Below are 25,540 nucleotides of genomic sequence, written 5' to 3'. Positions count from 1 at the left end.
CACAGCAGTATATAGATAAATGATTTGAGATCAAATATTAAGTAGGATGACCACAATCATGACCATGTCATCTAATTGTACAACCATACTCCAACTAAAATCTAGTGAGTTAATTTTCTTTATAAATTAATATCCTTCACATGTTTCTAGTTGTCTATCAGCTGAAAAAGAAAAAATGTATTACTGCAGTTATACAAGCAACTGCTTAAGTAACAAAACTGATAAATAAAATAAATAATGTTTTCATTTCAAATGTTCTACATAGAATCAGAACTTTGATTTTTGTGGGATATGGCTCATGTAATTTAAGTCAACTCAAGATGACATCCATGAGCACATTTACATTATCACCTTCAAAGAAAAATATTGTATATTGACATATTGTTGAGATTACAATGTCACCTTTCCATCAGGCCACAAACAAATGTCATCTTCTTTGACTTTTAACTGTTTCTAGATGGATTTTATGTAATAGGCTTATTTCACCTGAAAACTGAAATAAAAAAATCTGATGTGACAGGCCCTGGTAGTCATTTCCAAACTTAGCTCTAGTCACTCAGTGACTTGAGAGAGCATTGAGATCCGAAATTTCTCCATCAGCTGGTCACCACCTCAGCTCTTGCTAATTTGTTGGTTAGCTCAACAAATGACAACCAAGTTTTATGCATCTGGACTATCTGCTTGCACATAAGAAATTTTTTCTGTCAAAAATAAAGCTAAGAAATGGTATCTTGTTTGAAGATAAGTTTTAGATGAAATAAAATTTGCATCTTCAATAAGCAATTTTTTTTTAAACATTTGTTTACGTAAGGAAATACAAATCTTAAAAACAGCACATGGGTGATGCTGATTATCAAGGAGATACATACACAAAATTTAGAGGACGTCATATTCATGGGAAGATTCCTTGAACTTCTTTCATCCCGAGTCCCTCACTAATCCACAGGTATGATAAATGCTTTCCCCCAGAAAGGAAAGCATTTATCAGACCTGTGGATCAGCAAGGGAAGAAAGCATTTATTGTACCCGTGGATTAGCAAGGGACTTGGGATGAAAGAAGTTCAAGGAATTTTTTCTGCTAATATATGAAATAATATTCTATCAATATGTGTTGGAAATTTCGCCAACTACTTTTCCAGCTAATGCATAATGAGGCAGCATGTGGTTGGTATACCCATAACCACCTCATCTTCTCAAAGAATGTGTGAGTGGATGCTTAGTTGGCATGCCTATCTCATTGGAATACACATGGTTAGGTAAGTAGTTGGCATGTCTCTCTCATTGGAATTCACATGGGTAGATAGATTTGGCCTGTCCATCTCACTACAGATTGACACGGGTGGATAGGTAGCATATAGTGTAACACATTGTCTTACACAGAAAAAAAAACAAAACTATTATGCTCATCTCTATGACTCAATAGATCTCTAATTTCTATCTTACGCTGTGATTTATTTTTCTGCATGTATCCTTGATCTGATTATCAGTCTATTTTTATTTATAATATCTTATGTGCAGTTCAAAGTTAACTGGTTTCATAGCAATCAGAAGCTTTGTCTTGTGAATGAGGTCCTTGCACCGGCAGAAGTTATACCATTTCACAGTGCTGCTCTTGGAAGCTGGATGATTGAGAACTGTTGCTGACACGTTAGGAAATGCACATAACTGTCAGCTGAAAATCCGTCTCAAGAATAGGGTTTAAAAAGGAAACCTTGATTTACCTCAATTTTGGAAGCATTTCAGGTTTATCTCAATTTGTAGTGGCCAAGCACAAGCTGAGGAGTGCATTTGTGTTAAGTTCCTGCATTGTATTGTTCTAATAACTGATCAGAAAATTTCAGAGCAGAAGATATGGTATCTACAAATTTAAGGAATGAAATTGATAAGATGAAAAGTTAAAATTTCACCCAAGGATCGAGATGGATCACATCGTTGACAAGGAAGATATTTTTGTTAACATCTTTGGTAAAAAGCCACAGAATCTCTCAAGATAATTGAGATAGAATAGAAAAGAAAGCTAGTTTTGCTATTAAATTATGTCTTTCTGTATTGTCTAAAGACTGCCCAAGATGTGGTTTCAGAAAAATCTTTGTGGGACAAGCTGCGTGTCTATATGAAGAAAAGTACTTCGCTAATAAAGATATTATGAAGGGGGGAAATTTACAGCCTCGAGATGAAGTAAAAGGGCAAGATAACTCAACATATTAATTCCTCCAACTCGCTAATCAGCTTGAATCAATCAAGCATAAAGTGACCAAGGAAGAGAGATGCAGGATCTTGTTAAGTAGTCTTCCAGACTTCTGGGAGAATTTCATAGTGGTAATAAGTGGTCATGCTAAAACTAATCAACTCAAGTATGGTGATATTGTGGCCTGAGTTCTTCTAGAAGAGGCAGGGATGGAATGCTGAATTCAACCATAGAGCTGAAGTCTCAAAAAAGTGTTATTCTAAGAGAAAAATGAAAGACCAAGTGGAAACAATAGATCTAATTCAAGGGGAAGATTGTAACATCCCTTCCCAAAAAATTTAATGGAAACAAGTTTGCAATATAGACAACAACCTTCACCAAATTATATCCAAACAACAACAATTAACCAGACTCGGACAATTACATAGATTTCAACCACAATCAATTGGATTGCCACACCCACTAGTTGTGTCAAGTGCAAGAAGCTGGTTCAATTTCATCTTGCAAACATTTGACAAAATGCCAAATCATTAACAAAGTGATTTCACAAAACATAAACAAACAGCTGCTACATGTGGATAATGTAAATCAACTGAAATCAATCTCATTAATGCCGATATTAAGTTTACTAACTCCGTGTTCACAGGTGCAGCTCACAAATACAACTGAAATGATATTTAATTGCTTGCTTGCTGGCATATTTTATTATAAAATGATGTTACGAAGTTATAATACAGATGGGATTAGATGAATAAGGAAATGGCATACCCAAAATGATGTAGAGTTAAACTAAGGTTATAATGTATCAAACTACACTTGGGTACAGTACCGGGCATTTCCTGATGCCTAGGTTGGATATGGGTCGTTCACCGATCAACGAAGGACCCACAACAAACCCAGGCATCACTTTGGCCATACCTAGAGCCGTAACCCATCCGTACCCATACCCATGTTGTACTCATACTAGGACTCGGGCTTCACAAGCAGTACCCAATAACAGAGATAATATTGGTTATTTGACTATGTATTAACTGTTCATATTAAGTGTCTTCCAGCCTCAGGTAGTTATAAGCGTCGGTTGGTTGACAACTGTGTTCCTCTTGGCAGCCATTGTATCCTTTAAATATATTGGTGTATCCTCAAGGAAAGTAGTATGATCTAGTTGGATCAACTCCGATCCCTGGCTGATCATCTCTTGTCTTCTATAATAATTTCATGTGCGAATAAAGATATCTTTTACTCTTGTATCTGGTAAGCATTGTCATCTCTATTATTAATTCATGTATTTTTTTCAGAGATAGCAGTAAACATTAGTTTCCCAGAGGACATATTAATTTTTAAATCAATTTCTATGTTCTTTTCTAACAAACAAAGAGTAATGTAAATAGAATGATGCTAAACTATATTCACTCTAATACTCCAGTCCATAGTTTCATTTCATTAACTTCCATAAATACACATGCACATGAACAATGGCTTATAATACATATACAGGTTCTTTAAAGAGAAACTTAAAAATGAATACCTCAGAATATGGGATGAGGGTTTCAGAACACAGACTTTGGATAGAAGGCTTGATGATTGAAGGTGGAAGTGCCTTGCTTAAAACAGAAGATGATATGTTCCCCAACAAGTATAATGGTAAAAGCCACGGTGCTTGTGGAAATGAATGATCTGATAAGTATGCAGCTGCATGATCTTCCTTAACCTGCTTTTCAGAATATTTCTCTATTGCATCTGAAATCTCTCTTTCCTGAAGCATCCTACCAAGAACCAATGCATCCTGCTTATAAAAAAATGGACCAAAGAGATGTCACAGAACAACATTATAATAAATTGGCGAAACTGAAAATTCCTCTCAAAAAGGGTAAAGTTACAGTTAATGACTATCTTAATATGATGGAATATAACGAGAAGTCAGCTAACCTGCAAAGAAGAATTACAACCTTGGCCAAGGGCATTTGACATGGCATGTGCAGCATCACCTACTAAGACAGCTTTACCATTCGCATCATGAAATCTGCTGCACTTCACCTGCAAAAGAAAAGCTTTCAAGTAAGAAGCAAATGAATCCTAATATCTGTTCATTTAGAATATTTGCACCATATCATTGAGAATAATATAAATACTATGCACCATTGTACATCAGTTTGAATTCCTTGTTCATATTTCTTGCCTTCATATTGCCATTGTTGCCTGGTTTCTACTATAGTACTCTTAATCTGCACTACAGACAACCCTGTACAATTTTCTTTCCCTTTCCATCAAAACGCTAATATTTTTGGGCAACATGTTCAGAGAAGAACTATAATAGTTGAAACTAGTGAACATCCTCATGCTTTGAAAGCAATGCAGAATTCAGAAGGTTTATAAATTGAGGGTGGTTTTGTTAGGAATGTTCTGATAGTACATGAAATGATAAACTACTGGAAATTCGGATATAAATTGGAAGACAACTGTATCATGCGTTTTTCAGAGTATATGAAGTTGCAAGTGATAAACAAAGATGTATTGCAACAACTGATACTTGTATAAAAAATGATCAGTTAAAATCTTAACAAGGAAAAGAAGTAAATTGAATTGAAAAACTTCTGGAAAAAACCATGTAAGATTTTTTGAATCAATGTTTCAGATCATACTCCACTAGTATATCTATATTTATGCCGAGAGATATCTTATAACAGAAGGGAGTTTGACAATTGCAACAATATTAATAGTATACAAGAATTTCAAAAATATGGATAATAATAGAGTTGATTGTTCTCTTTTAAATATTATGACACTCTTCCACTATCATTTGACTGTAACGGTTTCATATAGTTGGAGACAAGTGGTGAGGATTCTATTTTATTTGGAGTAATAAAATAACACCACAAAAACCAAAAGATGGCATATTTCATGCATTTACCCTGTGATAACCCCTACGGTATCGCGAGATGTAAAATCACTTGCGGGGTTAAGGATATTGTAAAGGAATAAATTAAAATAAATAATCTAAAGGAAATATATTTAATTTATTTAATAAAGGGAATGTTATTTAAATAATTAATATTTCAATGGAAAGGTATTTAAATATATTCTTGATATGTAATATCGAATATATTTAAAAGAAATGTATATATTTAAAAAAAAAGGAAATTATATTTTTTTGAAATGTAATTAATATTTAATATATTAAAAAGAAATAATATATGAAATGCAATTAATATTTAATATATTAAAAAGAAATAATATACTATATGAAATGCAATTAACATTTATATTTTATATATTAATATTTAACTTGAAAGGGGGGAACGAGGTATCCTAGACGGGCTGGGTTACCTCCGCACGAAGTGGTGCGTAGGCTGCGGTTACCTCCACACCCCTTCATGCGGAAGGGGCCCGTGGAGGGACACAACCCCTCACGGGTTATAAAGGGAGGCAGCGGTCAAAGGAGGAAGGGAGGGAGCGGACTGTAGGGAAAAGGAAGGAGGTCAGCGGACAGCAAGGTAAGAATCCTGCCCTATATTAAATAAAAGGTATAGTATATGAAAGGTTTTTATTATTACTAATATTAATAGGTAGTATTAAGGGTAAAGGCTCATTAATATTAGTTAGTATTAATTAATGAACAATGGGTAATGGGTAAGGTCCATTGATAGGTAATGTTCGTGGTGGTCTAGTGAATATTTATACACATCGTAAGGTATGGTATTCACTAGTCATAAAATAGGGATAAAATGTAATCTTGTAAATGTTATATACATAAGTTGCATATCAAGAAGGATTATGAATACAAGGTATTTTAAGAAACATATTGCAAATGTGAAGGATGAAAAATCATGTTGATATATATATATAAATTAATTAAAGAATGCATTAAGAATTCATGTTAACATAAAGGATCGTTTATGAACTGAAAATGTTATGCAATTACATGGCTTGGTTGACTCAAACTCAACCAAGAAGAGAAGGATCGGGTCAATCCCCTTTGAGGACTTGGATGATGGAGGCATCATCCAAGACAAGGAAAGGCAAGGGTCTTCCTTGGCTGGCTTGGGTGTAAGAGGTTATACCCAAGACAGGACTCAAAGGTCGGACCGATCCCCTCTGTGGATTTGGATGATGAAGGCATCACCCAAGGCAAGGAAAGGCAAGGGTCTTCCTTGGAGGGCTTTGGTGTTACACCCAAGATAGGATTCGAATTCATCTTCGATTTCCTGGAGGGCTTGGGACCAAGGGGTTCCAAGAAGGTGAGCCTCATGGCCACCTAAGGACATACTTACGTATGGCATTGTATCCTTTTTTTTAGATAGGAATTATGATTATGTTAATTGAGCATTGAAGTTAGATTGCAATTTGGATTATATATATATATGTTTGTTATGTTCTAACAATCTGTTTTGCAGGTTAATGATCTCTAACTAGTAGGGTCATTACATACCCATCATTTGCATGTCAAATTGTTTTAAAATTGAATTTTTGTTTACGGACATTTTGATGTCATTGTAGATGCCTCTCGGCATAATGATCCATGAAAAAACTGTGAGCTTTTTTGAATCAATGTTTTGGATCATAATCCATGATACATCATCAGAAGAGAAGAGAAGAAATTTTATATTTTTCCTATGTTGCTAGTTCAGCTTTGGCAGTTCAGCAATTGTTTTCCCCGGGTTTGGCATGCCTGAGTTCAGCCATTTAATATATACGATTTGCTCAAAATAGACAATGAAATACATAACACAGCCTTAAATTGTCAAATGTTGAACATAAATTATAAATCAAAATGGTTATATTAGTGCATCGGTTAATGCAAAATCAATAGAAATCATCATATTACTATTTATCAAGAGCATCAATGTCTCAGCTGGTTTGTTGGAAGGACAAGCACCACCAATACCACTCCCACTAGCTGCACCATGCAAATGACACTGTAGCAGCCACATGGCCCTCATCTCCAATTGAGACTAAGGAAAGTTATTAGTTAAGGTTAAGGTTTCTTTTCGCTTTGTAAATTTTAAAAAACTTTGGGGTCCCAGGCAGAGCCATCCCATGATCACCTAGAGTCCTGCCTGTGTATGTTCAGTCATACCTGTTGTGACGTATTCACACATCGCCCCATTGCAAATGGGGACCCCTACTTTTTTCTTTTTAGGGTTAGTTTTTTTGGTCTTTTAGGTTCTTGGCTTTTAGTCTTTGCATTGAAGGGTCGCCAAAGGGCTCATCAGGATAGGATGATCTACTTAGGTTTAAATTGGTCAGTAGGTGGTCCAGGTCAGGGTTTCTATTGAAAGTTTCCTCTTGGTTAGGCCTGGGAGCTTGTTAAGACTTGATTGGGAATAGAGGGATCTTTGTACCTTGCCATGAGTCTAAGTGAAAATCCAAGGGTGGCCTTGCCTTTAAGACCTGGGGCATTTAGTCATGGAAGTGATGAAGAATTTGAGCACAAAAGCCAAATTCGCTCCTGACCCTTCCAAAAGGACAGGAGCGAATTTCCTTAGAATCCTCTTTTGCTCCCAGTCTAGACCTCAAAGCTTACTCCTATGCCTTGACTGAGTGAGGAATGACCTATTTTTGCCTTGTGAACAAGTTGGAACGAGATGGGATGAGGAAATTGAACCTAAAACATGAATTTCGCTCCTGACCCTTCCAAAGGGTCCAAAGCGAATTTCTCTAAAAACCTCTCCTGCTTCTAACATGGGTTAAAATCCTTGATTCCACGCCTTGATTGAATGAAAAATGATCTGTCCATGCCTTTGGAAATGAGTTGCAACCAAGTGAAATGAGGAAATGTGAGGAATTTATGCAAAAAAGGGAAATTTCGCTCCTAACCCTTCCAAAGGGTCCAGAGCGAAATTCCTAGATGGGTCCTGTCCTTCCAGAGGTACCTAAGCGAAATGGTTAAGATGCATTTTTTATCCAACGTTTTGAGCTAGGCACCTCCTTAAGGTGATTTGTTAGCATGTCTTGAGGTGAGAATAATGTGAATGAGGGTGAAGTTTGAGTGTTTGGATGGTATAGAAGACTAATTCCTCAAATTCGCTCCTGACCCTTCCAAAGGGTTAAGAGCGAATTTCCTTATATCTCCTTTCTTGGTCTTAATTTGCACCACAAACCCTGCTCCCATGGCATCTTTGAAGAGGATAAATACACTAGGAACATGAGGAAATGGAGAATTTGGGTAAAAACACCAATTTCGCTCCTGACCCTTCCAAAGGGACGAGCGAATTTTCTTAAAACACCTATTTGCTCCTTGTTTGGATCGAACCCTTAGTTCCTATGGTGTGATTGAGGCTAGATTAATGACTTAAAGTGATTTGGGACCTAGAAGAAAGCCATTAGACTGTAATGGACACCCTAGAATGCCCAAAAACTAAACCAACTACTGATAGGAATTTAGTCAAACAGTTTGCATCCAACTCCTTATTTCTCTGTTTAATGTTTAAACCACTTATGGCTTCGGAAATGAAATGTTTGTTTGTTTTTAAGTCTTTGCATAGATTTGAAATCACATAACATGAGCTAGAAGGAAATTACAATAATATGCAACATGAAGATTGAACTACTGCTGATATGATATTATTTCCAGAATTAATAAAATCAAATACATAGCAGATTTTTTCAACTCACTAAATACTCCAGCATTTTTGACATAATGTTCCAACAATGACTTCCCATCAGAGTTCCCAAACTCGCCGCGAGTCAGGCGAGTTCACCGAGTTGGCGAGTCGAGCCAAGCTCGATGAGTTTTGCTGACTCGGGACTCAGACTCGACGAGTAAGTATAAGTGACATTTCCTTATGTCTTTTCTCTTTCTTATACTTTAAGTTATATTCCATATATATTGTCAGGATGTTTGAGAGTGGTTTCGGACCTCCATGAGTTATAATGCAAAATCTAGTTTTTGGAGGATCCTTCAAATTTCCAGACTTAGTCAAATTTCAGGCCATTTCAGGATCAAGATGACATTCTAGACTTTTAAGGCGAGTTCACTCTGACCTTGATGTAAGGGATGGGACCTAGGAGGACACTATGCATTCAACCAAGGTTTGATTTAGCAACTTGAAGCGTGACCAGATAGTACACAAAAACCCTAGGAATGATCTAAATAACCCCCTAATCACTCAACTGACCTAACCTCCTTCACTCCACCTTGAGGAGATCCACCTGATTTGATGACCTTTGAGAAACTCAATCCCTTCAATGCAAAGGCTAAGACACTAAAACGACCAACAACAAAACTAAAAGAGCTAACCCTAGAAAGCAAAAAGTGGGGGTCTTCATTTGCAATGGGGCAATGTGTGAGTACCTCACAACAGGGATGTTTCTTAAAATTTTGAAAAAAGGGGGTGAGTTGGGGACATTTCCTACCTGTCCCCACATCCCAAAAAATCCCCCCATGGGGCACAAGGTTATTTTTGGCAAGGGACGTGTCTCTGAGGAGCATATTTTCAAACCCTTCTGGCCTCACAATTCCCCCTTCCATCCAACATATATATAGCCTAAAAACTAAGAGGTCCAAGAAAGACCAAGGTCAACTATAGTCCCAAGGTAAAACCTAAGTTCAACAAGCACACTATTTAATGCTACCATACACAAGCACTCCTTACAGTTTCCAAGTGAAGATGTTCATGATGTCTCATGTTGGTGCTCCCAAAATTTCAATTTGGCCAAAGAAAATACTAAACAGAAGCCCCAAACAAGTAGATACTCTACCAACATGCCTTTCATGGCATAACAAGCTAGCACACATTATAATTGGGCTTTATTCAATAATGGGTGCATGAAACAAGTTTTAAATTGTTAAAAATCTCCTAATTTCAAGGGTTTTTTTATTTTGCCGAGTTGTTGCCGAGTAACGAGTCGAGTCGGCCTTGCCGAGTCCGAGCCGAGTCCGAGTCTGGGAACTTTGTTTCCCATCTTGCTGCTACAGTAACATGAATAGTGTCGTGCTACAATAACGTGAACAGTGCCGCACTACAGTGGTGTGAATAGTGTCGTGCTACAGTAACGTCAATAGTGTTGCGCTACAGTGCTGCAAATCTGCCTGTAGCTGTAGATGCACCCACTCTGCTTGCTAATGAAGCTGATAGAAATGGATTCCAAAGGCCAAACCCCAAAGGAATGACGTCTAGAATGTCACAAGAGAGGATAGACATCCCCTTATGCCAAGAACGGACCTGCAACTCACACATCAATTTCTTCTCATATTCAACATCTTGAATGAAGCCACAAAAGCTTCCTTCTATTCTTTCTCCAAGGGTCGATCCAACTCACTTGAGCAATGTGGGATAAAAGATGTGCAATATAAAACATATTAAAATATTCACTTATGTCTCCCTTAGGTGCCCCTTTAATTTGCACACATCCCCATAAAATAAATATTAAAGTAACACTTTAATATTTTACAATTAAATTAAATGTTACTTTAATAACACTTCAGGCATTAAAATATATTAGCAATCAGACTCCGAATAGTGCGAGTGATAGCTCGTCAGAAAGCTCTTGCCGAGGAGTATTGAATCCAATCACCAAAACTAGCCTTTGTTGTGTCCTGCCAACTTACTAAAAATGGTAAGTATGCCTGAAACTAAGTAAATCAACTCCGTTTTGGCCCAAACTGGAAATGACTAGGCCAAAACACTCCAAGATCCCCTTAACCCCTTCGTTAGCCCTCGGGACCATGTAGAGCTAGGCTAACGCACATACACTTGGTCAACTGCTCAAGTGGGGACATTACAGTCTGCCCCCCTTGAAATTGCCTGTCCTCAAGCAATCTCAGTCCAGCCTGTTGTATCACCTGCTCATTCTCCCACGTAGCATCTTCCTCTGGCAGGTCTCTCCATCTGACCAAATACTCCTTCACTATCATATTTCTGAGTTTCCTCCCTCTGGTGTCCAGAATAGCCTCGGGTACTAACACGAGCTTCCCCTCCTCATCCAAAGGGGGTAAATCTGCAGAAGGTACTACACTCTGACCAATGGCTTTCTTAAGCCTAGACACATAAAATACATTGTGTACCCGACTACCCTCTGGAAGCTCAAGCTCATAGGCAACTTCGCCCACTCTGCGAATCACCCTGTAGGGACCATAAAATCTAGGCTTCATCTTCTCTGCTCCGCTCCTCTTGAGCGATGACTGCCTATATGGCTGTAGCCTCACATACACCATGTCCCCCACCTCAAAACTGTGCTCTACCCTATGTTGGTCAGCATACAACTTCTGCTGATTTTGAGCCTGATGCATATTCTCCTTGAGCGCTCTCAGGATATCCTGACTATCCTGCAACAGATCCTTGGCTTTGGGCACTCTGTTGTCCCCCAAAGCCAAATCCATGAAGCTTGGTGCTTCATACCCATGCAATGCCATAAATGGAGTCATCCTGATGGTCATGTGATATGTGGTATTGTAACAATACTCCCCCATGTGTAACCACCTGACCCAAGCTCTCTGCTGCGCAGTCACATAGTTCCATAAATAACCTTCCACCCATTTATTTACTATCTCCATCTGCCCATCTGTCTGAGGATGGTAGCTCGTACTAAGTGTAAGATTTGTACCACACAGCCTGAACAACTCCTGCCAAAAGGCGCTCATGAACTTGCTATCCCTATCACTAACAATAAATCTCGGTAGCCCATGCAACCTAAAAATCTCTCTGAAGAACAAATCTGCCACCTGAGCTGTTGTGTAAGTAGAAGGAATAGCAAAGAAGTGAGCAAACTTCGTCAATCTGTCTACCACTACATAAATGCAATCTCTTCCCTGCACTCGTGGTAAACCAGTGATGAAGTCCATAGAAATGCTTTCCCATTTCCTATCCGGAATGGGCAAGGGCTGTAGTAAACCTGCAAGAAACGTGTGCTCTCCCTTATTCTGCTGACAAACTGCACACTCCCTGACATACCTTTGAACCTCATCCTTGAGCCCTCTCCATGAGAACCGTTCTCGGATCTGCCTGTAGGTCTTGAAGACCCCCGGATGCCCAGCTATAGGCGCATCATGAAATGCCCTCAGTATCGCCTCTCTCAACTGTGATGACGGAATCAAATAAACCCTGTCCTGAAATCTGATCAATCCATCTATCACCTCATAGCGATCATCCTGTATAGTACCTGAAATCAAACCAGAAGCCCAAGTATCTCCGACATACTCTGCTATAATCTTATCCCTCCAATCTCCTGTAATCTCTGCAAGCGCACAAATGTGAGGTCTTCTGGATAAGGCATCAGCTACTACATTCTTCTTCCCTTTGACAAACTCAATGTCAAAGTCATAAGCCTGCAATTTAGTGACCCACTTCTGCTGCCTGTCATTCAAGTCTTGCTGGCTCATGAAATACTTTATGCTGTTGTGATCCGTCTTGATCACAAACTTCCCTCCAACCGAGTAGGATCGGAATTTGGCCAAGGCATGCATGATGGCCAACATCTCACGATCATAAATAGAATAGCTCCTCTCCACACCTCGGAGCTTCCTACTCTCAAAAGCGATGGGGCGCTTCTCCTGCATCAATACTGCTCCAACCCCATCACCCGATGCATCACAATGAAGCTCAAAAGGCTTCGTGAAGTCTGGTAGAGCTAGGACTAGACATGAAGACATCACCTGCTTGAAATGCTCAAAACACCTTTGTGCTGCCCCTGTCCACATGTAGGCCCCCTTCTTAGTAAGATCTGTCAAGGGAGCAACTGTCTAAGAAAACCCCTTAACAAACCTCCTATAAAAACCACATAAGACAAAGAACCCCTTAAGCTGAGTAAGGTTCGTAGGCGTGGGCCAATCAACAATAGCTCTAATCTTTTCAGGATCCACCCAAACTCCCTTTGCACTGATAATATGACCAAGGTACAAAAGCTCTGTCATCCCAAACTCACACTTAGACTCCTTGGCATACAGTGACTCTCTCTCCAAAATAGATAGCACCTCTTCAAGATGCTGCAAATGCTCCTCCCATGTCTTGCTAAAGACCAAAATATTGTCAAAGAAAATCAAAACGAATCTCCTCAATTGCCCCCTGAACACCCGGTTCATGCAACTCTGAAAAGTAGCAGGAGCATTGGTTAGCCCAAATGGCATAACCAGAAACTCGAAATGACCATAGTGACACCGAAAAGTTGTCTTCTCAATGTCCTCTGCCCTCATGCTGATCTGATGATACCCTAATCTCAAATCCATCTTTGTGAAGAAGCATGCCCCATGTAGCTCAACTATTAGCTCATCTATCCTCGGAATGGGGTACTTGTTCTTAATGGTTTTCTTGTTCAATGCCCTGTAGTCAATGCACATGCGCATTGTTCCATCCTTCTTCTTAACCAAAACAACTGCTGAAACAAAAGGGCTTTTGCTTGGCCTAATGTGCCCCATCTCCAACAACTCCTTGATGGCTTTCTCTATCTCATCCTTGTGTTTCTTTGGATGACGATAGGGCGTGATCATAATGGGCTTAGCCCCCTCTTCTAACTCAATGACGTGCTCTATCCCCCTATCTGGAGGAACGCCATGTGGAATACTGCCAAATACCTTGGCATGTCTATCAAGGATGTCCTGCATATCAGGCGGATGACTCTTAACCTGTGGCTCTGGTGATGTTGGCATAATCAAGCACTCCGCTGCCCACTCAACATCATCATGTCTGAACAACCTCTCCATCCTCCTCAAAGAAACTACCCTACAACTGCCATCTGATAATCCTCTGAGTACCACGGTCCTGCCCTCATGCTGGAACCTCATCTCAACTCTCTCCATGTTGAAAGTAAACTCTCTCAATGATGCCATCCAAGTCATCCCTAAGATAACGTCATAATCACCCATGTCCACAACATAGAACTCATCTTGGAGCCCATAACCATCTCCCAATCTGATGCGAAGATTTGTAATCTTCTGTGTGCATAGTAACTTGTGACCACTAGCTACCATGACTCGGAATCCTGAATGTTCTTCAGTTTGCCACCCTCTCCTAGCCACTAACTGTGAATCTATGAAATTATGTGTGGCCCCAGTGTACAACAAAGCAACCAACTTTTGTCCCTATATGATGCCACGCACCTTAAAAGTAATTGCCTTTTGAGCACCTGTCAATCTAACTAAGGACTTCTCATCCCTTGAACCCTCCTCAATGGCACTGCTCTCACCATCAAACTCTGACTGCTGCTCCTCATCCTTTGACTGTGACTCCTCAGCAGAGAAGTACTCCATTTGGTTGGCCTTAGCCTTCAGAGGACACTTGTGAGATAAATCCCACAGTTCCCTACACTGAAAACATAGTTTTTTCTGCCTCAACTCATTCAATGTCTCATCGTCTAACCTCTTTGATTCTTTTTTCTGAGGCTGAGAATCCTTATATAGAGGTTTCTTATCCTTATCCTTCTTGAAGTGTGGATCCTTAGGAGTGAACTTACTCCTAGAAGCGGAAGGTGCAAGATCTCTCGCCTTTCGAATGGCATCCTGCAATGTGAGGGGATCATGTCCCTTCACCCAACCACGAAGAGGCTCTGACAATCCATCCACAAATAGTACAATCAACCTCCTCTCTGAAATGTCCGTAACCAACACTGATAGACTCTGGAAATCTGAGATGTAACTGTCGATAGGACCCCACTGTCTCAATTGGGCTAACTCCTTGAAATGGAGTCCTGGATCCTTCATATCAAACCTATCAATCAACCTCTCAGTGAACTCTGCATATGTGTCTATCTGGTTATGGCCCAATGTGACCATACCATGGTGCCACCACTCGTGTGCACTCCCATCCAAGTGCAATGCAGCATACTTAATCGCATCCTCCTCAAGCATGGGATTAAGTTGGAAATAAGTATCTAATTTCTGGACCCATGTCCGTGTTGAAGCCTTCCCTGTACCATCATAGTATGGAATAGACAACTTTCCCAACTTCTTCCTCATCTCATAATTCTGTTGTCGGTTTCCTCTCATGGGCATATTCTTGAGTCTAACATCCATATATTCCCTGAATGTCATCTCAGCCTGTAACTCAAAGCTAGAGTCCCTCCAATCATCCATAATCATATCTTGAATCTCTTGCTGTGTAGGACAAGCATTATTCTGGCCATCTGTCTCGGAGGAAACTGTGACATGAGTGGTCTCGTAGTAGAAGAACCTGCTCTAGCATATGTCCCAGTTCCCCTGTTAACCGATGCGTCTCCATTACCTCCATTACCCTGTCCACCTCCCTGGTTAGCATTATTACCCTAATTGGTATTATTACCTTGGTTGCCATTATTACCTTGGTTGCCATTATTGCCTTGATCTGCTCTCGTCAAATGTTGTGTAATGGCTATAGCCATCTGCTGCAATGTAGCCTGGAGCTCCCTCTGACCCCTAGCAAGATCACTGAGCATCTCCCTAGTGCTAGGTTCTCCCCTTTCCCCATCTCTGTCACCCATGGCTGGTGCTGAAAAAGGGTCACCCTCCTCTTCAATCTTTGGTGAATTCTGTAAGTTTGGGTTTGACCTGTTTCTCCTCAAGTAATATTGATGTGCTAGACACATGAAACCCTCACAGGATGGCAGGAAAACAAGCTCTGATACCACTGTAATGGACACCCTAGAATGCCCAAAAACTAAACCAACTGCTGATAGGAATTTAGTCAAACAGTTTGCATCCAACTCCTTATTTCTCTGTTTAATGTTTAAACCCCTTATGGCTTCGGAAATGAAATGTTTGTTTGTTTTTAAGTCTTTGCATAGATTTCAAATCACATAACATGAACTAGAAGGAAATTACAATAATATGCAACATGAAGATTGAACTAGTGCTGATATGATATTATTTCCAGAATTAACAAAATCAAATACATAGCAGATTTTTCAACTCACTAAATACTCCAGCATTTTTGACATAATGTTCCAACAATGACTTCCCATCTTGCTGCTACAGTAACATGAATAGTGTCGTGCTACAGTAATGTGAACAGTGCCGCACTACAATAGCATGAATAGTGTTGTGCTACGGTAACGTGAATAGTGTTGCGCTACAGTGCTGCAAATCTGCCTATAGCTGGAGATGTACCCAATCTGCCTGCTAATGAAGCTGATTCCAAAGGCCAAACCCCAAAGGAATGGCGTCTAGAATGTCACAAGAGAGGATAGATGTCCCCTAATGCCAAGAACGGACCTACAACTCACACATCAATTTCTTCTCATATTCAACATCCTAAATGAAGCCACGAAAGCTTCCTTTTATTTTTTCTCCAAGGGTCGACCCAACTCACTTGAGCAATGTGGGATAAAAGACGTGCAATATAAAACATATTAAAATATTCACTTACATCTCCCTTGGGTGCCCCTTTGATTTGCACACATCCCCATAAAATAAATATTAAAGTAACACTTTAATATTTTACAATTAAATTAAATGTTACTTTAATAACACTTCAAGCACTAAAATATATTAGCAATCGAACTCCGAATAGTACGAGTGATAGCTCGTCAAAAAGCTCTCGCCGAGGAGTATCGAATCCAATCACCAAAACTAGCCTCCATTGCGTCCTGCTCACTTACTAAAAATAGTAAGTATGCCTGAAACTAAGTAAATCAACTCCATTTTGGCCCAAACTAGAAATGACTAGGCCAAAACACTCCAGGATCCCCTTAACCCCTTCGTTAGCCCTCGGGACCATGTAGAGCTAGGCTAACGCACATACACTTGGTCAACTGCTAAAGTGGGGGCATTACATGGACCTTGAATGAGTTAGGAAGTTGACCAAGAGTGCAAATTTCGCTCCTGACCCTTCCAAAGGGTCCAAAGCGAAATTTTTTTAAGCTCCCGACCCTTCCAAAGGGTCCAGAGCAAAATCCTTAGGAGGACTCCTTATTTCATCTAATGCACCCAAAACATCTTGTTTTAGGCTAAATTGAGGGTGAATTCACTTGAGGATGTGTTGACGTGTATTTTGTACACTATCAAACACAGAATAAAATACCTAAAGGTACCTTATCCTCTCTTGAGTAAAGCCTCTGATTGCTAAAGATATTGCGAAAAAGGATCAATCAGGATGACTTCAAGGTTCTTGTATGTAGGGTCTCTACGTGTGGATAAGCTCTTTGTGGTATGATGTGATTTGCTGGAATCACAAGGGGACTTACATTTGATGCCTGAACTTCTGATTTGCTTTGAATATTGCTGGACACAGGATTTTCACTAGCTTAGATTTGAAAAAAGGAAAAAAGATAAGGGCGAAGAGAGGATCTAATCCTAATACTAAGAAATGTAGGAGCAATGATTGATCTTTGATGAAACTCTAACTAGGTCTTGTTTTGACATCGCAGGACCATCTCCACAAGGCTAGTGCGATCTTCGAAGGGAAGCTTTATGATGTTCAAATCATCACTGCAGGCATAGACACCATCAGGTTGATGCATATCAATGAAGAAGCGACAATTGAAGTTAGGCTTAAGCTGAATGATTCCAGTTGACTACGCAAGGCAAGTCTGCAATCAACAAACTGCTAGTAGTATGGATGTACGAATTTCACCATCAATCAAGCACATTTCTTCCACTCATCTAATAACATGAAATCAAATATGAGAAGTATAAAGACCATGCAAATTGTCGAATCGACCCATAAATTTCACCATTTCTTCAATGAATTTACAAGTCTTTTACAACAACCTCTTGGCAACAATCTTTGCCTTCTCTCTCTACTCTACTCTAATTGCTATTCTAATCACCTTCTACCTACTCTCTATTCACTAACTAACTCCAACTCTCTCTAATTAGCCTTTACAAAATGAAATGCCAGGGCTTATATAGTGCCCTCAATACAATTCGATGGCTTAGATCAATTCGAGATCAATGGCCAAGATTCAACAATGAAAACCCTAATTAGGGTTTGTTACAACCATTACATAACATTTAATGCTTGACCAATGATAAAACTGTATTGCTTGGACACATGTCCTCTCTAGAAAATTCCACCAATGGATAGCTGGGGTAGGTACATCGGAGTTTGTGCCACCTTCCATGAGTTAGGTACATTGAATCTGGACATGCTGAGGTGGACCACACTGACTGGAGGAGTGATGACTGGGATGCCACCTCATCTGACACTTGTAACTTGGTAGATATTCAACTTGATGTCATTGAGAAGCTATCTTTAATTAGCTCTTGTTCTAACTCCTTTTGTCCTTGATTTGCAAGATGATGATGTACCTCGCCTTGGAATGCTGGATTGGAAGAGGCCGCCCTTGTCCTTGCTTGATCGTCCTTGAGGAGACCGTCCTTGATCTGGCTTGATTTTCCTTGAGGAGAACCTTCCGACTTGTAGATCTTTCGAGCTTCGAGTCGCCATCTTGATACCTACACAACATTTCAAAATTAGTAATATATCTTGAAATCTAAAAATTAAACTTTAAAAGGAATATTCAAGATTTTAATTAGGAAACTTCATGATAAATCTTGAGTTATCATTTCCTAATTAACCATGTAATACTTAGATTTTTCCCAAAATTGCTTAAAAAAAATCAAACCTTGAATAAGGGTGTCAAGATGATTTTGCCATACCTCCACTTGGGAATTAATTCTAAAAAATGATGCAAAAATAGGAGAATTCGCTAGGCAAAATGTAGATCAAGACTCCCTTTAGCAAAATGCGCCCCCTTTAGCTTGGAAAAGAACTCCATCTTCCACTAGCTTCTTCAAGATTTGGAAATTCGCCTTCAAATGTCTTCAAAAATCTGGAAATTATCCTCCAATCTAGCAAGAAATACGCCTCTCCAATAGCCTTCAAGATGAATTTCGCCCCTCCTTAGGCCAGATTTCGCACTCCTTTATTGCTCCTTCAAGATCGCACTTGGACAAATGATTGAAAGATGGATTAACATGCTCAACAAACCCCTCTTATATAGGCGCTCATCTTGATAATTGCCCCTAGGCCGACTTGGAAAATAGGCCCCGAAAACAAATAAAATTTAATAAAAGAGGGGGCCGACCTTGCAAAATAATACCCCAAGCGCTCCTTTTTTTTTAAATTTAATTTAATAATAATTAATTAAATGTCTTTGTAATTAAAAACTTCGATTTTTTAAAGGCTTTAAATTAATTATTGAATGTCCATGCGCTATTTTTAAATACCAATTTAATTAAATCTTTCACATTTTTATCGAATTTGGCATTTTAATGTGATTCGAAAATATTAGCGCCTAAGCATGGGAGGAATAAGGGACACTAACCACATCGCTCTGGTCCCTGGGAGAGGGACAGGAGCGCTCCTTCATTTTGGCCTTGTTTTTCTTGTTTTTCACGTTCAGAGTCATGTCTTAGACGTCCAAAATAGCATTTTAATTGGGAATCTTGAGCTTAATTCGTCCCTTTTGTGGAAGGAGTGTGCTTTAAAGTACTTTCGCCCTGGTCCCTTGGTGAGGGACAGGAGCGAACTTTTGTTCCTTGTGCTCATCCTTGTTTATATCAACTTGCAACTGTCTTCACGGTGTAAAATGATGTTCCTTACTCCCTTTTGAACACTTGAAATGTGAGTGGCAACTTAAACTTGGACACACTTGAACATTTCGCTCTAGTCCCTTGGTGAGGGACAGGAGCGAATTTGGGCATTTCCATCACCTTTGCGGTCTTTGATACTTTACTTTCTCTCCGAGGCGTTTCAAACATCATTGCCCCTTTGTGTCTTATCTTGGAGTGATTTAAGCTTGGAGGGAATATTAAATAACCTTGAGTTCGCCCTGGTCCCTGGCTGAGGGACAGGAGCGAACTTTCACTTGTAGGCTCAATCATGCTTTGCTAACTTTTAAAACCATCTTCAATGGATCCGCTATGCTTCCCTTCACTCATCCTTGACATGTAATTTGCTTTATCTTGGCGAGAGATTTGTCTAAGGAAGAAATCGCTCTGGTCCCTGGGAGAGGGATAGGAGCGCCTAGGACAATATGGGCTTCACTTGGCGTTTTTGCAATCTTCAAATTATCTTCAACGGACTCGTTACGCCTCCTTTGCTTGCCTCAAACTTAACACTTACTTGATCTTCGCCCAAAACCTGTCTTATAGGGAAAATCGCTCTGGTCCCTGAGAGAGAGACGGGAGCTATCACTTAAATTCGCCCTGTTCCCTGGCAGAGGGACAGGAGCGATTTTGCTTCTAGGGTCAATTTTCCTCATGATTGCGCTTTCAAGTTATATTCAACTGATAAAATGTATCTCCTTTGATCTTCTCAATTCGCGAAATCGTTCAAATCTTTCAAGGACAAGGCAATTTTGGATTTCAAGCTCCGGTCCTTCAGTGAGGGACAGGAGCGATTTTTGCTCTCTAGGCCAAATCGTTATAATTTTCATCAAAAAAAAGTCTTGCTAGGGAAGATATCATCCTGCTTCATGCTATGAATAAAAGTTAATGTCCAAAAAAGGTCTAAAATTGTGCATATAAAGAAAAGCGCTCTGGTCCTTCAGTGAGGGACAGGAGCGAATTTGACCTTCTAGGCAAAAACTTCATCATTTCATTGTTTTTGATCAAGTCTGGATGCTCTATCACATTCATTTTGTCCTCCATCATGCCTTTGATGTCTCAATTTGTCCAAACAAGGTCAGGAATGACTCCACTAAGCTATTTCGCTCTGGACCCTTGGTGAGGGACAGGAGCGCTTCGCCTTGGTCCTCCTGGGAGGGACAGGAGCGAAATTCGCTCTGGATCCTCAGTGAAGGAGAGGAGCGAAATTTGACTTTTCGAACTCTCTATCAGGACAATTTTAATGGAATATAACATTTAAGTATAAGTGACATTTCCTTATAAGGAAATGTCACTTATACTTTAAGTTATATTCCATATATACTTTCAGGATGTTTGAGAGTGGTTTCAGACCTCCAGGAGTTATATTGCAAAATCTAGTTTTTTTGAGGTTTTTTAGTTTCCAGACTTAGTCAAATTCAGGATCAGGACATTCCAGACTTAGCCAAATTTCAGGACTAGGACATCACTCAAGCCGGACTTGCTTATCCATGTGATCACCTGGGCGACACTCAAAATGCAAAGGCTCACTAACAAAACCCTAAAAGACCTAGAAAACAAACCCTAAAAAGCAAAAAACATGGGTCCCCATTTGCAATGGGGCGATGTGTGAAAACGTCACAACAGGATGATGGAAGGAAATTTGAAAAGAAGATAAATGGTGTCAAAATGCAAATTTCGCTCCTGACCCTTCCAAAGGGTCCAGAGCGAAATTTGTCTAAGCTCCTAACCCTCTCAAAGGGTCCAGAGCGAAATCCTCCAAATGGCTTATTTCTTCACTAGGGACATCAAATGGTGGACATACATGGCAAGGAAGGGATTCAAAAAAGACAAGTCTAAAGCAAGATGAGTGAAACAAAGGAAGAATTGAGTCTAATTGAGCAAATTCGCTCCTGACCCTTCCAAAGGGTCCAGAGCGAATTTCTCCATGAAGCATTATACCTTGCTCCAACCTATGAACTAATCCATTCCCAAGCATTTTTGAAGGAAAAACACTTGTTTTTGATGAGGAAAGGTTGAAAATGAAGTCAATAATGGAAAATTTGAGCCTAAAACATCAATTTCGCTCCTGACCCTTCCAAAGGGTCCAGAGCGAAATTCCTAGAAAGACTCTCAATTTCAGCTAGTGCACTAAGGGAGCCTTGTTTTGATAGCGAATTGACTTGATGGTGATGGGAGGAGGTGTGATAGGTTAAATTCAAGGCAAAGAAAGAATGAATGGATGAAGAAATTGGGCCTAGGAAGAATTTCGCTCCTAACCCTTCCAAAGGGTCCAGAGCGAATTCTCCTAAAAACACATATTTCCTTCTTGTTCAAAACAAAGTTTTGTTCCTAGGACATGGTTGAGGGAGGATGGATATATACTTGCCTTAAGAAATGAATGGAAGTGAAGGTAATGATGGATTTGAGGTTAAAAGACAAAATTCGCTCCTGACCCTTCCAAAGGGTCCAGAGCGAATTTTCATAGAATCCTCCCTTTTGCTTCAAATTTGGACTAATTTTGTGCCTTGGAGCCTTAGCTAGGATGTCATCATACCTTGGAAGCAATTGAGGGGTGAAAAGGTGGAGGATTTGGGCCTAAAATGCAAATTTCGCTCCTGACCCTTCCAAAGGGTCCAGAGCGAAATCCTTAGGATAGCCTAATTTCTTGCCAAAAACGTTGAAATGGACATCACTTTGAGGGTAGATGGGCTTGATATTATGGGGGGAGGACCCAAAGGCCTAGCCTAAGAGCAAAGTTCAAGGAAATGATGAAAGGTTGAGTGCAAATGCAAATTTCGCTCCTGACCCTTCCGAAGGGTCTAGAGCGAAATTTCCTAAAACCTCTATTTTGCTCCTTGTTGAGACCAAGATCTTGGTTCCTAAGGCACGGTTGGGAAAGGATTGATGTGTACTTGCCCTTGAAAAGTGATTTGAGGCAATGAGATGATAGAATTGAGGCTAAATTGCAAATTTCGCTCTTGACCCTTCCAAAGGGTCCAAAGCGAAATTCCTAGAAGGTCTAATGTTTTGCCTAGGCCCTTGAGCGAAACCTATTCCTAGGCAATTTTGGAGGCGAATGATTTGATCTTGGTAAGGTAATGTTGAAAATTAGGTCTAATTGAGCAACTTTGTCAATTTTCGCTCCTGGCCCTTTCAAAGGGTCGAGAGTGAAAATCTCATTATAGGGCCTGCCCTTACAAGGGGTTCAGAATGAATTTCATCCTAATGCCTTCTTGTTGATGATTTAAGGTAAGAAATGCTATGTTAGAATGAATATGTCATGTATTCTTAATCATCTTTTGTTTGTTTTGCAGGTCAATCAAATCAAGTTTGAAGAAGATCAGGCCAGGACAAGGGCAACCTTTTCCAGTTTCATCATCATCAAGGGCACTTCAAGCACATAAAAGAAGACTCAAAGTGCTAAGGAGTTGCAAACAGTAAAGCTAACCATCCTCAAAGACCTCATTCTACCACATGGAGAAATCACAAGATATCAGAAGAAGGATCTTACAAACACCTCAAGGCAAGGTGAGCTACTAGAGGAGGAGTGACTCGACCATGAAGAGGCTTCATCAAGCACATGAGAGTCAAGGGGGTACATCATTCATCAAGTACATCAAGGATAGAGGAGGATCAACCGAGGTCAGTGCAAGGGTACATTGAAGAAGCAGATAGTTTCAGAAGAGTTAATCAAAGTTAGCTTCTCAGCATCACCAAATTGAGTATCAAAAGAGATATGAGAAAGTACCAGACAAGGTGGCATCCTAGTCACTGTTCCTCCAATCAAATAGATCCACATCAGCATGTCCAGATTCAATGTACCCGACTCACTAGTGATGACACAAACTTCAAGGCACCTACCCTGGTTTCCTATTGGTTCGCAAGCATTGAATTTAATTTTCTCATTGGCTAAAGGAGTTTGTTGTAACAAACCCTAATTAGGGTTTTCATCTTGTAATCCTAGATTCCTAGCCATTGATTATAAATCAATTAGAGCCATTGAAATGTAAAGAGCTCTCTATATAAAGCTATGGCTCTTCATTTGTAAAGGTTAATAGTTGGTTAATATAGGTTAGAATAGCTAAGAGTTAGTAGCTAGAATAGTGAATAAAATAGCAATTAGAATAGAATAGGAGGAAAAGGCAAGAAATTGTTGCCTGAATTGTAAATGAACTCCATTTTCATTGAAGTTAAGGTGAAATGTGTTGTTTCTTGCAATATGCATGGTTTCTTGTTGAATCTTCGTTTTAGATGGTAAATGTTTAGATTGAATGAAAGAAGATATTGAATGCACTCACATGGAATCCGCCTAGTCCAAACCACTAGCCTCTTGTTGATTGTAAGGGCACCCTGTGTGGTCAACTGGCATTGAATGAGCTTAATCTCGAGTCATTACGCATCTATTGTTCATGCATTAACTTGAATGGTGATCAGTATCAGATGGTGTAACGATTTGAACATATTCGAAGCATCCCTTAGAAGATCGCACTAAGCTGGTGTTGAGCTGGTGTTGAATTGTTCAATTTGATGGTGAGACCTAGCCCAGTAGACTTTCTGAGCCCTCAACTGTTTGCTATTTCTTCATTATCCCGGTGAGTAAATAGGACTTGAGTTCCAGCAGATTAAACACTCAGGCAATCAAACGTAAGTCCCCTTGTGATTCCAGCATAATCACATCACACCATAAGAGTTTATCCACACGTAAAGACCCTACATATAAGAACCTTGGAGTTATTTTGATTGATCCTTAGGCAAATCTTGAGCATTTGAATAACTTTGTTCAAGAGAGGATAAGATACCTTGGTATTTTATTTTGTGTTCGCATGTACATGAAAAACACATCAACAATACCCAAAACAAAACCAGAACCCCAAGGCAGAATCCTAGGCAAACCCAAGCCAGACCCGGACCAAGATCAAAACCCAATCCAAATTGGTTTGGTTTGGCCAAGGTTTCTACAGAATCTGGTAACGTATAATTTTTCAAATTGGTATTTCTCATGCAGCCCCTGAGGACTGCAGTATCGTTTCATCTGCTGTTGATGGAGACCACTAACAATGAAATTGTCAACTTGGTTGTGCTCAAGATGCAAATCATTGTGGATCTAGTGGCAAAGCCTCAGGTTCGGATCCTAACAAACATATCATTTGAGTAACATAGCACATCAAATTCTGAAAGAGGTGCACATCAATTATTGAGCCCAAAAGCAAGCCAAGGGTGATTTTGACAGAATAATGTCCTTTGTGTGGTATCTTAGCCTAAGGCAATCATTTATCAATCAAAGAATTTGTCATAGCACTTTGCACACAGAATACATATCTTGTCACAACTTTTTACATTGTGCATAATGTCATGTTCTAAGTTCTAATTATATTAATAATTATTATTTATGAGCTGAGAAAATTGCCTTTTTCAACTTTTCCATCTTTAATATCTATCAACCTGATTAAGAAGAAAGGAGAAAACAATATGAAATCCCTCTTGCTTCAACTGAGATATGAGTTCACCACTTGCTCCTGCTGCGAATGATATATAGATTGAAATTCATCCAAAACCCTGAAGACAAGAGGTAAAAAGTATACCTTCATGGAAGACGTTGGCCGCTGCTCAATGAAAGCTTCAGCTGCTTCCAAAGTAACTTTCAGAGGTGGCATGTATTTCTCAATAAATTCTTTAAGCTGCATCCAGAAGATGTAACAGAAAAAGAATATCATCAAATGACTTTTTGTACTGAAGAGAAAGAATGTCATACTAAAGAAAACATACAATATGATCCTACTAAAAATTTACATTACAAAAGAATCTAAGTAAGTTGCTTTATATTTGAAATTTTTATATTTTTCAGAGTCAGACATAATATCATGTTTCTGAATACAAACTATGTAATGTTTTTAATTCTGATGCTTCGGGACCCC

General features: G+C 39.5%; 1 protein-coding gene across 2 annotated transcripts; it reads right to left on the bottom strand.

Moving 5' to 3' along the window:
* Nucleotides 1-205: 205 nt before the first annotated feature.
* On the bottom strand, nucleotides 206-25,347 carry LOC131031270 (uncharacterized). 2 transcript variants are annotated; one of them, XM_057962345.2, is made up of 5 exons: nucleotides 25,208-25,347; nucleotides 4,115-4,222; nucleotides 3,714-3,971; nucleotides 1,722-1,801; nucleotides 206-677 (listed from the first exon to the last, which is right to left on the bottom strand). In XM_057962345.2, the coding sequence occupies exons 1-4, from the start codon at nucleotides 25,337-25,339 to the stop codon at nucleotides 1,751-1,753; spliced, it is 549 nt and encodes a 182-aa protein (XP_057818328.2). In that variant the 5' UTR covers nucleotides 25,340-25,347; the 3' UTR covers nucleotides 206-677; nucleotides 1,722-1,750. The 2 variants fall into 2 exon arrangements, with proteins under 2 accessions (XP_057818328.2, XP_057818329.2); XM_057962346.2 differs by lacking the exon at nucleotides 1,722-1,801.
* Nucleotides 25,348-25,540: the final 193 nt, after the last annotated feature.

Source organism: Cryptomeria japonica, chromosome 8 (assembly GCF_030272615.1).
Source record: "Cryptomeria japonica chromosome 8, Sugi_1.0, whole genome shotgun sequence".
In the NCBI taxonomy this organism is placed as follows: domain Eukaryota; kingdom Viridiplantae; phylum Streptophyta; class Pinopsida; order Cupressales; family Cupressaceae; genus Cryptomeria; species Cryptomeria japonica.
Note: the sequence above shows the minus strand (reverse complement) of the source record. Positions and strands in the feature narration are given on the sequence as shown.